Here is a 12,942-nt window from a genome sequence, read left to right as displayed (position 1 = left end):
GGTTTTATAAATTTTATTGTATAAGCAAGAATTGACAACGACAAGGGTTAAAATTGCATAAATTTTACCCCTATTTTTGGCTTATCAGAGCCCCTTCCTACACGTCACCATAGATTACTTACTATGGGAGATCTGGAAAGGGCAAAATTCTTGTCTTTTTGTAGGGACCCCCATAGGAGCACTAGATATCCTATGATGAGTCAAGCAATGGATACGACGCATCCACCATCTCATACAACCTCTCGCTTGTAGCTCAGCCCTCGCATGCGACCTCCTTCGCATCTGGGGCACTCTGGTGACCCTCACACCCATCTACATTTCACTACAGATTGTTCGTTGGCATCCACCGTAAATCGGCATCCTCAAGCTAAATGTGGATGATGTGGCCAAAGGGAACCGGGGGCCAACTGGGGGAGGCGATATTCTACGTGATGACATAGGGAGTATTCTCTTTGTTTTTTTGTCTTTTTTACGACATACAAACAAGTATAGGTTCTGAGGCTATGGTGATACTAGATGGTTTACTCCTCTGCGAGGAACAAAACCTTCCCCACATTCTCGTAGAATCGGACTCACAAGTGTTAGTTGAAATACTTCGTGCAGATTTATGCTCCTAGTGGTGGCTTCAACGCGTATGGCAAGACATTCTCCGTTGCCACCCTCGACTGACTAGTGCTTGTCACCAGCTACGCGAAGGTAATCAGATAGTGAATGCCCTGCCAACCACGCGGTATATGCACACACCCCTTCTTCTCTTTTCCTTTATTGGCAGGAACTCCCTCAGGCAACTCGTGGATGCTATCGCATTGAGCGCCTCGGCTTACCGGCTCGTCATACGCATCACACACTATTGGAGGGCCCATGGGATTGGTGTACTGCATAGAGTGCTGATGGTGGGAGATTGCTCTCTCACCTACTGGTCCAACCTGCCATGCACCTCAACGTTCCCATCTATGGACGAGGGGGGGGAGAGGACTGTGCACACTCCGAGCATCACGGCCGCTCCGCGGGCACCACACATTGCCATTGACACGAGTGAACTTCTCCCATCTTTTACTATGTATCACTCATGTATCTTTTCTTTTCCTGCATCAAAGACATGGGCGAATAAGGTCTGTGTGTAATTGGGACATGTATGCTCGCTCCACACCAATAAACATTGAAAAACACTGCATTTAATAAATAAACACCCCTTGGGTGGTGTCCAGGGCACTGATCGATCGGTCTACAGGCACAAACGTAGGGTTGACTGCACCTGGCACCGTGTTTTTGCCAATAAAAAAGAGAATAACTATAAGGATGTTTAGAGTATGATGACAAAGCAAGGGTGAAGGTTATGCATGTGTGGTTTTGCTACATTGTTTGACAAAGAGCTGAGCAGTGGTGTTTTTTCTTCTCATTTGGGACTGATTGAATAAGACAAATAAATTTTAAATAGGAAAAAAATAAAATAATAATGAAGAAATACACCAATTTTTTTCAAAAAATACCAAAATAAAATTATTTAATCCAAGTCTTTAATACATGGATCTACAAGTGATTCCTTCGTGATGGAGGTCGAGCTGGTAGAGGACCTCAACATCGACATCTTAGTCGTTCCTCCACACTAGACATATTCACCTTTTTGATGAATTTCTTTCTCTTTCTATTTGGATTCTCAATTTTTGCTTAGCTTGGGAATTATATGTGGTCTTCACCTTATGTAGCACCAATAACTTAATCATGGACATAAATTGATTGTTGTTAAATGACTAGCCCTATCACTACTTATGGCTTTTGGACATCCAAACACGTTAAACTAATACATTTTGGATAAATTTAATAACCATTTCATACTCATTTGATCACGGGGGAACGACTTCATCACATGTGGACAAGCACTCCACACTCATGATCATGTACTCATGACAATTAGAGTTAGGTAGGCAACCATAAAGTCAATTCCTCACAAGTCAAATAGTTATACCTCACTAATGGGCTGAAGTGGCATTTTGTCCTTCTTGTTCACTCTCACAGAAGACTTTCACCTAATACAAATTGAGCATCAATAAGTGCATTTAAAAATAGGTTGGTTCAAAAGAATCTGCTATCTATAATTTTAAGAACAGAAATTCTAGGGCATAGCGTCATCCACACAAAGAAGAATAACAAGCCGATAAGATACTTGTTCATTCCTTCTTCATGCCCATATCCCCTAAAAACATGGTCAACTCCCAATTTCAAAACTTCAGGTTCATTTGAGAAATATAAATTAATATCTTTTAATCTTATTTCTTTTTATCAATATAATCCCATTTTTTTGGAAGTAAATCAGTGACTAATAAATAGTTCATGATATGTGAATACAAAGGGTGGCTTTTGAATAATCAGGAAACTGATCAAAGATGGACGTGGACAGTTCACTAAATAATCTAGAATATGATATATCGCTACGTTCTCCAGTCTCCAAACTCAAAATTAAACTCTTTAATTATGAATATTTACATTATTAATAATAGTTTTTATTAATATAAAAATCTTGAAGCAACATGCTTAGAAATATAACAAGTAACAAAAAAATTATATAAAGCAAAAAATAACAAACAATATTTTTTGGTTTGTGTAATTCCACTAAGCATCATCTAATGTTTCTATTATCCGTAAGCACTAAACTGTCATAAATTTTACGTAATTCCCATAATTCCAACTTATTTTTTTCACCACCATTAAATAAAAAAATACACATGAAAAAAAGAACTAAGACAAATTGATTATCATATTTATTAGCTCAAATGCCATAAATTTAACTATCATCAATCCCAACTTGTTTTTTTCAGACTTTGAAATGGAAACATGCATACAAGAAAAAAGAACCAAAACAACATTAAAAGTCTCTTTTTTATCATAAACACAAAACAATTTATTTATAACATATATTAGCTGAAATGCCGCAACGTTTACTTATTTTGCTCAACTCCAACTTGCTTTTTCACAAATGTCAAATGAAACAAATACACAAATGTAAAATGAACCAAAAAAAACCTTAAAAGTTCATTTTTTTATCATCAACAGAAAAAAACGTAATTATGATATTTATTGGCTCAAATGCCATAAATTTATCATATTTTCCTCAACTCTTTTTTACAATCGTGAAATGAAAAAATAGACACACAAAAAAGAATCAAGTCAACCTTCAAAAGTACATTTTTCCACTTAGCACATAACAATTAAATTATTATATTTATAAGCTCAAATGTCACAAATTTAACATATTTCCCTCAATTCCAAAGTTTGTTTTCACTATCGTGAAATGATAAAATACACGCAAAAAAGAGAACTAAGTCAACCTTAAAAATCACATTTTCCCCATTGGCACAAAATAATTTAATTATTACGTTTATAAGCTCAAATGTCACAAATTTAACAAATTTCCCTCAATTCCAACTTGACCTCTTCAGAACTATGAAATGAAAAGGTACACGCAAGAAAAAAAGAACCAAATCAACCATAAAAATCATATTTTTAGCCTTAACACAAAACACCTCCATTACGATATTTATAAGCTCAAATGTCACAAATTTGTCAGATTTATCTTAATTTTGAACTCATTTTTTTAAAAAAATGGTGAAAGGAAAAAAACACAGAAGAAAAAAGACCAACACAACCTTAAAAGTCTACTTTTAATCACTAACACAAAACAGATTAGTTATTGTCTTTATACTCACCCTTCTTCTTCCCCTTTTTCCTCAAATTTTCAGTTATTCTGCAGTTCTTTCGTTGTTCTTGAGTTCTTCAATTCTTCAATAGAGAAGATGGTTGAAAATCGAGTGATCTCGCCCTAGGTTGAAGCTTCTGCTCACCTTCTTCTGCGCAGAGAGCTCCATCAGGGCAATCGACGGATGGAAGCTCAAAACTGCGCTCCTCGAGTTCCTCTGCAATTCTCTCGAAATCTTACGCACACACCACTTCAGTCTCCTCCAAAAAATCTTCTGCTGACCGATCCACCTTCACTCCAATATCTTCTGAGTAAAATCAAAGAACCTACCAAAAAAATAAATATTCAAGACAAAATGTCATGAACATAATATTTAAATGTAGATTTAGAAAATGCTTTTATCACCATAAATTAAAACAATATGTACTATACTTTACAGATAAAATTCAAACCATATATTCATAATCAGGTTTATTGACATGTGAATCGTAATAGGGTATTAAACAGAGTCTAATACGTATAAATATATAATCACATCAATAATCACCATCAACCTATAAAAACAAAAAATTTAGAAAATTAATATAACACTGGTATAAAGAAAATCTAGAAAAGGGTTTAACAATGCATTGCAATAGTGTTGTAAAACAGCAAGATTAATACTTAAAACATTACATCAATATCTTTCAATAACTCATTGTCAACGTCCCATAAGAGAAAGATTCTAGGATATAATTGAATGAATTGATATTACTATTATGCAAAGTCAATATGTAAAAAGTTTAATTTGGTTGAATTAGAAATAAATGAAAAAATGAAGATCTGAGGGGGTAGGCATTGACCTCCATCAACTTCCCAAGATCAAACTTGGGAGCCTTCAAGATCTTGACCTTCTGGATGAACACGTTCTGAAGAGGGTAGATGCTCAAAGTGTTGAGTTCGGTGCCTTGGTTCGTCCATGGAAAACACGTTTCCATGGATGCAGAAGCGTGTAGATCGATTCACAATTGATCTTTAAAATGAAACATTGAATGTACCTTTTAGGGAACTCATTTCGCCCTTGACCTTGCCGCTTCGAGATCGTTCTGAAGCAGTTACGCGTCTGACCTCTAGAAATTTCCACGCGCTCACTCGGCGCTTGGATCTCCACGTCTTCTTCTTCAACTCTACTTGAAAATCTAAAAGATCTTCTCACCATGAAGACACTCTACTTGGATGATTGGAGGAGAGAATGGAGAAAGGGAGAGATCTCAAATCAGGTTTGCATGGGTGCGTAAAATGATGCCTCTTTCCCTCTTTATATTTCACTTTAGGTCTTTCTCAAAAACCCTACAAAGTTAAATTTATCCACCACTGCCCTTATGACCTTATGCATACGACCCTCTAGGCCCATGTATCATTCTAGTTAATAACTTTAGTGGCCTAATAATATTCAACGACCAACCATATTAATTAATTATATCAACATATAGATTAATTAAATAAGGATCGATTTAACCCAATCGATAGGTTAAGTTTCCAGTTCGTGGGATGCCAAGCTACACCTCGTGCTCTGGAAGATATCGAGTAGTCTCAAACTCTTTAATGGAACCTTTACTATCCTCGGTCACCGTATATTATAATCCATCATCCGGGGGGGACTCTCGGACGACTTAGGGCATGGTTTATCGTCAAACCCTAATCCATCATTCGATTAGTATTGATGCGTAACGAGGATCATTGGAGAACACCTTCTCAAATATCCTCACTACCCTAGCCAGGGATTTTTATGCATCGTCTTCCTTGAGTCAATGTCCTCTTATACCGAGGGCGGATGATCCTGTCTGGACAACTCAATCATCTCTGTAAGCTTCTTACTACATCCGATCTATAACTTATTTGAATCCCATGCATGGAGGCTTGTAAATCATAGTCAAAACATAGTCATTCATTCAAGAGATATCCTTGGTGTCTCAAGTCAGTGGATCACTTATACAATTGTGACTTGAATCAACTTGATTGACGTTTAGGTATAATATCATTCAGGGATTCGTATAAATCAATTCAGTGAACTCTTTCTACAAAGAGCACCCACAATCTGTCCATAGTATCGCCACACTAATAGCCACAGGATTAGCTATACTTATCATGCAAGTAGGATCAGCTAGTGCTATTCTATCTAGATAATTCGATGTATGTATCAACTATCCATCGAATAGGAATATTTAGAATACATGTTTAAAAACTAGTGATAACTATATTATGATATCATCATAATTCACTATGTCATTGCATGTATTCATGGACTTAATTATAAACATCACACAGAACAATAACGAACATAAATATTTTATTCAATGAACTTAAATAAACATTGTAGTGTGATTGGCCTGACGACTACATAATATCCATCACAAAGTGGCCTTCTCGATCTCCGTCCCAATGACTTATGGGATGAACTTCTGCACCAGCTCCTTCAGATCACAGGACAAGGCCTGGTTGACCATGATCTTAGTCATCTTCCTGAAAATCTGAAAAAATAAAAAAAATAAGAAAAACCCTCAAACACAATGATAAACATAATAAATATAAGTTTTGGTAAGTTTTCATGAAAACATTTACCTGTCTGATCTGGCTTGACTGGTCATAGCAAGTGCGCTTAACTTGGTTGGGGCATCTCTTGGTCTTGACATCAAGGTGAGTTTCAATTAGGGTTTGCCACTTCCGGACAAGAGATCGAAGCACGTCAGTGGTAAAGTCCATGCCCTAAACAAAGAGACCAAATTTATTCATTTAGAAACAAAAATTATGGGGAAATTTACAGTAAAATTTTATTAAAAAATAGAAAATTTGAAGTACCTAGAAGTTGGTGAGAACGTTCTTTCCCTGAATGTCCTCAGCTTGGAGGCAAAGGTTCTTGTAGTGCTGATCTTCTTCATTCTAAAGATCAGCAAGTCAAACCTTGAATACTCTGTGCTTCAGGCTCACTTGCGGTCTATAATTAGATAAAGAAAGTTATATTTAAGTTTTTAACACCAAAAAATGAAGAAGTAATCGAAAAGGAACCAACTGTTAAAACCCTAAATATATTAGAGGCATCGCATGTAAGCACCCGCTAGAATCGTGTAGAGTACAACCCTAGTCAGATTGATGGACTTCATTTAGATAATTGGGTGAATAGTCATATACAAGAAAACATATCAAAATAATGATATATCTTAGAAAAGCTTGTAGAGTCAAAAATGACATGAGAAAACTGGTAAATGTGAAATGAGTGCTAATACCGTGAATATCATAAAAATTTAGTCATTCTAGAAAAAATACCAGGTTTCTGTGAGTTGTATACATTATGCAGGCCAGAAGCCCATTTTATGAGGCCCATTAGCAACTTGTGGTCCAAGACTTGTGGCAGTTTGCCGTCCACTTTTATCATTCCTCCTTGATCCATTTGGCAGATTGCCAGCGTGACACACATTTTTGGACCAAAAAAAGTAAAATCTTGAAAACACACAGTAAATTTCAAACTATATGTCATAGATAGAAATTTATTTCTCTTCATGAATATAATACTAGAAAATTCTTAAAAGTACAAAAAATGATATAAAATTAAAATATTATTCTGAAAAAATAACCAACCCCGCCAAATGATTAAATAAAAAACATATATTCTGACTTGTGAATTTATTTTATTCATAATTTAATTCTAAAAATCCAAAACCGCAGATAACTGGAAAATTGGAATATCATTCTAAAATACAATAAGTCCTCGAAAATATTTAATTAAATAAAACTATATAATTTTCTGGCTTATAAAATTTAAATGTATTGGAATAATTTCCTACGACACCATCTTCAATGGTTTGAGATGGGCAGAATGGTTTGGGATTTTAGTCATCCATCCATTGATGTCATACCAATGATGGAGGGTCGCTACGGGTGACGACGACGACATAGTCATTGTCCGATCCACTTTTTGAAGACCATTTACACATAATATTTTAATATCATAATCTAAAGACGATACTCTGATCATGACTAGAGAGAAGCTTCCTTGAATGAGTTCCTAATTAAAACTAAATAAAAAGAGAGAGCATAATCGAAAGAGAGAGAGAGAGACCATGAGAGTAATGGAGAGGAGGAGAGGAAAGGCCTACAAGAGGACGGGACGGAACGGAGTGTCACATAATAGTTCCGTCCCGTTCGGAGATTCGGACGGGTGAGTCCCGCTCCGTTTATGTGACACCCCGTTCCGTTCTGTTTTGTAAAGCTTGAAAGAAGCGTAAAACTGGGGAAGACTTGAAGAAGGGCGGGAAAAGGGTGGTCGGCGAGAGCTTGAAGAAGAGGGCAATCGAGGAGATGGCGCCGGTGGTGGAAAGCTTTCAGCCCTGGGTTGAGAAATAGTAAGATCCTTCCCAAATTTCCCTCTCCATCATTCATATTCCGGTTTTCTTCGATTTTCATCCTCTGTTTTTCATCCTTCTCCTCGTTCGCTGTCGGATTCTCTGTACCTTGCGATTCCCATGCGCGAATTCGATATTTTCTTCTTCTTCTTTATTTTTCTCTCCTATTTATATTCCCGCATGTAATGCAGCCGTCCAAGGCAGGTGAAGGATGTTGCTCACCAGGAAGAGGTCGTCCGTGTGCTCACCAACACGCTGGAGACTGCCAGTGTATGATCTCTTCTTCGCTCTCGTACACAAACAGAAGTGTTTGGTATTCTTTGTCTGACGATCTTGTCGTATTGCTTTTAGTGTCCACACATGCTGTTTTATGGTCCCCCGGGAACTGGTAAGACGACTACCGCGCTGGCTATTGCCCACCAGCTCTTCGGGTATTGATCTCTTCCTCTCTGTTTCTTCAAAATCGAATCTATGGACATGACCCAGTTGTATTTCTCGCTCATTATCTGTTAGAATTTGTTGTTGAAGGTCGAAGGGGAATAAAAACGCAAATTGACTTTTGTCTGATGGTTTTTTTTCCGAAAAACTTTCAGCTTTAGCCCTCTATCTATGCCATATCAGCGTTTTCCGGTGCGGATATCTAGGAACCGTAATTTTTCATCTGGTTTATATGTGAACTTTTGATGCAGTAGGTTGATATATATTTCATATCGGACGCTGCATGATTGCATGTTGAATAGTTTGGGATCATAGAATTTCTGAGGCTCGATATGATTTTATCTAGAGTCATCTTCATCCGCTATCTTGACTGTGTGGATGGTTGCATTTACTCAATTCAAAAGTCAGATGATATCATTTTTTTAATCATATTTATTCTGCTAGTCTTCAAGATACCAACGTCAAAAAAAGATTTTTGTTACGCTTACGGAATCAAATATTAGTTCGAAAAATGTAAAATCTGGGACTGATCTAGTGTTCTGCTGGATAAACCTGTTTTCTACAAACCAATCGATTTGTTATAAAATTGTTACTCTTTTATGTGTCAGAATATAGTTTGGCTTTCCACTTTTTCATCATGGACTACTGTTTCTGGCTTTATGCTTGTCCCGCTGGTGATTCTGGTTGATTTTTTGGAAGATTAGGCCAGAGCTTTACAAATCTAGGGTATTGGAGTTGAATGCAAGTGATGATCGGGGAATCAATGTTGTGCGGACGAAAATTAAAGATTTTGCTGCGGTTGCTGTTAGTTCTGGCAGCAGGCAGAGGTTCATCTCGTCTCATCTCAAACTCGTGAATTATTACTTCTACTTGGGTCATTCGCCGGTACTCATTAGCTGTCATTTAATCCATCATTTAGTGGCTACCCGTGCCCTCCTTACAAGATAATTATCTTGGATGAAGCTGATTCGATGACCGAGGATGCTCAGGTGTGAATTCATGATTATATGCTTGCCCATTGTTCGTTTGATGAAAATTCGTTTCCTATTCCCGAGCAGAATGCATTACGGCGTACCATGGAGACATATTCCAGGGTTACTCGCTTCATTTTCATATGTAATTATATCAGCAGGTATTTCTGCCCCTCCAGCACTTATCTTTGATACGAACAAATCTTTATTTGAGCTTGATTTAATATAGGATAATAGAGCCGCTTGCATCTAGATGCGCCAAGTTTCGGTTTAAACCTCTTTCAGAGGATATTATGCACAATCGGATATTACACATCTGCGAGGAAGAGGGACTTAGCGTGGATTCAGAGGTTTGGGTTTCTTTCCTCGCTCATTTTTCTGTGAATATGATCTATCCTAATCATTCGAGTTGTGGCCAACCGACGTGGCAGGCCCTCTCAACTCTTGGGACCATCTCCGAGGGCGACCTTCGCCGAGCGATCACATACTTGCAGGTTTCTCTCTCTTCCAGTTTGTTTTCCTGTTCACTGCGTTGACCCATCATTGACCATCCGTTTTTTGTGCGATAACTTTTTGGAAGAGTGCGGCCCGCCTGTTTGGATCATCGATATCCTCTCAGAACCTCATCAGTGTGTCGGGGGCAAGTCAATCTGATCCAGTCAACTCAGCAATAAAACACTGGAATCAAGTTAATTTTTTAATCTAGGAGTCAAGTTATGAGATTTAATAAAAGTTTTCATTTGTTTCCAGGTAATTCCACCGCAAGTAGTCCAATCGCTCTTCGCAGCCTGCAAATCTGGCGAGTTTGACGTGGCCAACAAGGAGGTGACCAGCATCGTTGCCGAAGGATACCCCGTTTCTCATATACTCTCGCAGGTTTTAACTTTTGACCCAGGAAGATTCATTAACTTTGACCTAATAGTTCCGTCGACTTTTCGCATCTGATGCTAGCTTTTCGACGTGGTCGTGACGGCCGAGGACATATCTGATGAACAGAAGGCCAAGATCTGCATCCGACTGGCGGAAGTTGACAAGGTCAACCTATGCGCCATGTCATCTTGATGAGTCAGCGTCCATGTCATCTTGCTGACTCAGTCTTTTTGACTTTCCCTTTGCAGCGCCTGGTTGATGGTGCTGACGAGTATTTACAGCTGCTGGACGTGGCCAGCAACACCATGCGAGCCCTCTGTAACTTGCAGCAGGAGTTTGAAGCTTAACAAACCTTATCGGATCTGTGACTGTTTGGATACTGGTCGACCCATTAAGACTGCCAGAGGACTGTGAGCTTATTGGGTGAGCCCATGTGGGCTCCACTCTTCGTTCAAATTTCTCTAGCTATTGTGAATCTGAACAGCCCACTGGAGGTTGGTAGCATTGTCCTTCAACTTTGATGAAGAATCATTATTATCTCTGTTATTCTGTGATGAGGATATCGATGATGAAACCGACATCAACTTCTGTCATCTTGTGTTCGCCGGTCCAATATCAGTCTTAGATTCTAATATCAGACAATCTGATATCTGATATCACATGCTGGCTTTTGAAACATAACAAATTGAAGATGTTTGTGGGTATGAGGACATATGATGATGGGTCAGGACGGTGGTGGATGACGGTATTGGATATCAGTTTTCTTTGTAGATGAACTTTCCTATGAGTAAATATTATTTTTTTAAAGTTGTACTTATTATTTTATTTGTAACCAATAGTGACTTAAATCCTTCTCGAGCATGAACTGTATTCCAGAGCTCACAGGCTTGTGTTGTGGGCAGTCAGTCTTCTTTTGCATGTTCTACTTTCATCATATGCAGGGTAGGGAAGTTCGTGTTTCGTCTTCGAACGAACAATGTTTGTTAACAGACGAACAGCCAAAAAAACGGTTCGTGTTCGTGTTTGGTTCCTTCGCAAATGAACACGAACAGTACGAAAATTTATTAAGGTAAGACATTGTAAATAGAAGAAAGGGGGTATCAAATGAGGTTGCCCCTTTTTATGTGTACTGTTTGAAAAAACTTGCATTGTAAATTGTGAATTGATTTACCTGAATACTCTGGCAATGGTGTGATAGATGAAAATTCAGCATAATGTGCAAATTTGTTAGGTAATTTCAAGCTTAAATGAAGTGGCCTCATATTACTTAAGTATTTGAAAATGATAAATAGTAAAACAATTTTTAAAGGCCAAGTTTGGGCAGGTTCATGTAGTTCTCTCTATTTGTAATATTGAATGTAAGTAGAATAACGTTCAGGGCACCACATTTTATTTCTTTAGCAATATACTGTATTTGTTAATATAAATATTATAAGATGCATTTTTTCTCCTTAATTGAGCAGATTCATATGTTAATAAACTTTTTGTTGAGAACAATTGGAAAAACATTGGTCAGATACATATATCTGGCTCACTGCCCATCAGGTTTTAGTGTATAAGTATCAAATATCAATGTTAAGGAGAACACCAAATTTGAACTAACTTTGTTAAATTTTAACTTCATTACATGAATACTACATTTTAGCAAAGGAATATTAATAATGTCAATAATCTATTGCACAAAAATAACCATTATGTTTGAAAAATTTTAAGCTTGTGTATGGTTTTACCATTTTCAGCAGTAATTACGTTGCTTTATTTTTTAAGCTTAAAATTGTTACTTTTTAATCTTGGCATTAGTCACTGGATGTTTAGTTGACAGAATCAATTACTAGATGTGAAACCAAATGCATTAATATATACTTAATGATTCAATAATGCAAAGATTATTTGACTTAAAACTATGGATGAAAAAATATATACTTATTATATATGTAATATATAACCTAATCATTAATATACACTTAGTGATTCAATATACTGTAAATCTTAATATAAATATTATAAGATGAAGAAGTCTCGGTTCAATTTGAAAACTAAATAGATTGTTCTGGTAACTGAGTTTCAAAAACATCAATACGGCTAACATTACATTGGACAACAATAATCATTGCTGAAGTGAAATTGTGACGCTCCCAAAATGTGATGTCATTCTATTGAGTAGGGTTGTGGGGCTCTAACTTGAAGTCTGTTAATTTGAGCGAAAGAATATTTGTAAGGATGCACTTGGTACTTACCCCAATAAGTATGTCTTGGACTGGACAAAATGGCTCTGTGTCGTCTCTATTGGCATCGTATGTGTGTTTGATATTGTCATCACCGTCTGATTCGGAGTATGAGGTGACGATGACAACGGTCAGGTCTTGGGGTTGCTTTTCTAATCTTCGTTGGAGTAGTCGTACACTCCTCCGTGGTGTGCACCTTTTTTACGGCTCCTGCTCCCTCCATCATCTCTGCGTGAGCGTTAGTGTACCTATTTTTCCAGAATTTACATATAATGTTTGAGAGAAATGATGTTCCAAGGCAGTCAAAAAATGTTAAGAAAGAATTGTTTTTAAAACCAATGACATCCAAATGTCGTGTACACCAA

General features: G+C 37.2%; 1 protein-coding gene and 1 pseudogene across 3 annotated transcripts; one reads left to right on the top strand and one right to left on the bottom strand.

Moving 5' to 3' along the window:
* Positions 1-3,930: 3,930 nt before the first annotated feature.
* On the bottom strand, positions 3,931-6,772 carry LOC144706030 (small ribosomal subunit protein eS1-like; annotated as a pseudogene).
* Positions 6,773-7,926: 1,154 nt separating this feature from the next.
* Positions 7,927-10,893, top strand: EMB1968 (ATPase family associated with various cellular activities (AAA)). 3 transcript variants are annotated; one of them, XM_078578125.1, is made up of 12 exons: positions 7,927-8,073; positions 8,265-8,343; positions 8,425-8,504; positions 9,216-9,338; positions 9,431-9,500; positions 9,570-9,643; positions 9,712-9,832; positions 9,914-9,976; positions 10,063-10,122; positions 10,233-10,307; positions 10,434-10,517; positions 10,601-10,893. In XM_078578125.1, exons 1-12 carry the CDS (start codon positions 8,030-8,032, stop codon positions 10,697-10,699), a joined length of 972 nt encoding a protein of 323 aa, XP_078434251.1. In that variant the 5' UTR covers positions 7,927-8,029; the 3' UTR covers positions 10,700-10,893. The 3 variants fall into 3 exon arrangements, with proteins under 3 accessions (XP_078434251.1, XP_078434250.1, XP_078434252.1); XM_078578124.1 differs by having other exon boundaries at positions 10,233-10,358; XM_078578126.1 differs by lacking the exon at positions 10,063-10,122 and having other exon boundaries at positions 10,233-10,358.
* The last annotated feature ends 2,049 nt before the right edge of the window (positions 10,894-12,942 follow it).

The sequence above is a fragment of the Wolffia australiana genome, chromosome 7, assembly GCF_029677425.1.
Source record: "Wolffia australiana isolate 7733 chromosome 7, ASM2967742v1".
NCBI lineage: Eukaryota > Viridiplantae > Streptophyta > Magnoliopsida > Alismatales > Araceae > Wolffia > Wolffia australiana.
This window is presented reverse-complemented; position numbering and strand designations above follow the sequence as displayed.

Bases quoted from the DNA above. Each gene is read 5' to 3' on its own strand.
- EMB1968 (XM_078578124.1), top strand. From the start codon at position 8,030: ATGGCGCCGGTGGTGGAAAGCTTTCAGCCCTGGGTTGAGAAATA. The intron at 9,833-9,913 runs GTTTGGGTTTCT...CCGACGTGGCAG, and splicing joins GACTTAGCGTGGATTCAGAG to GCCCTCTCAACTCTTGGGAC. The intron at 10,359-10,433 runs GTTTTAACTTTT...ATCTGATGCTAG, and splicing joins TTTCTCATATACTCTCGCAG to CTTTTCGACGTGGTCGTGAC.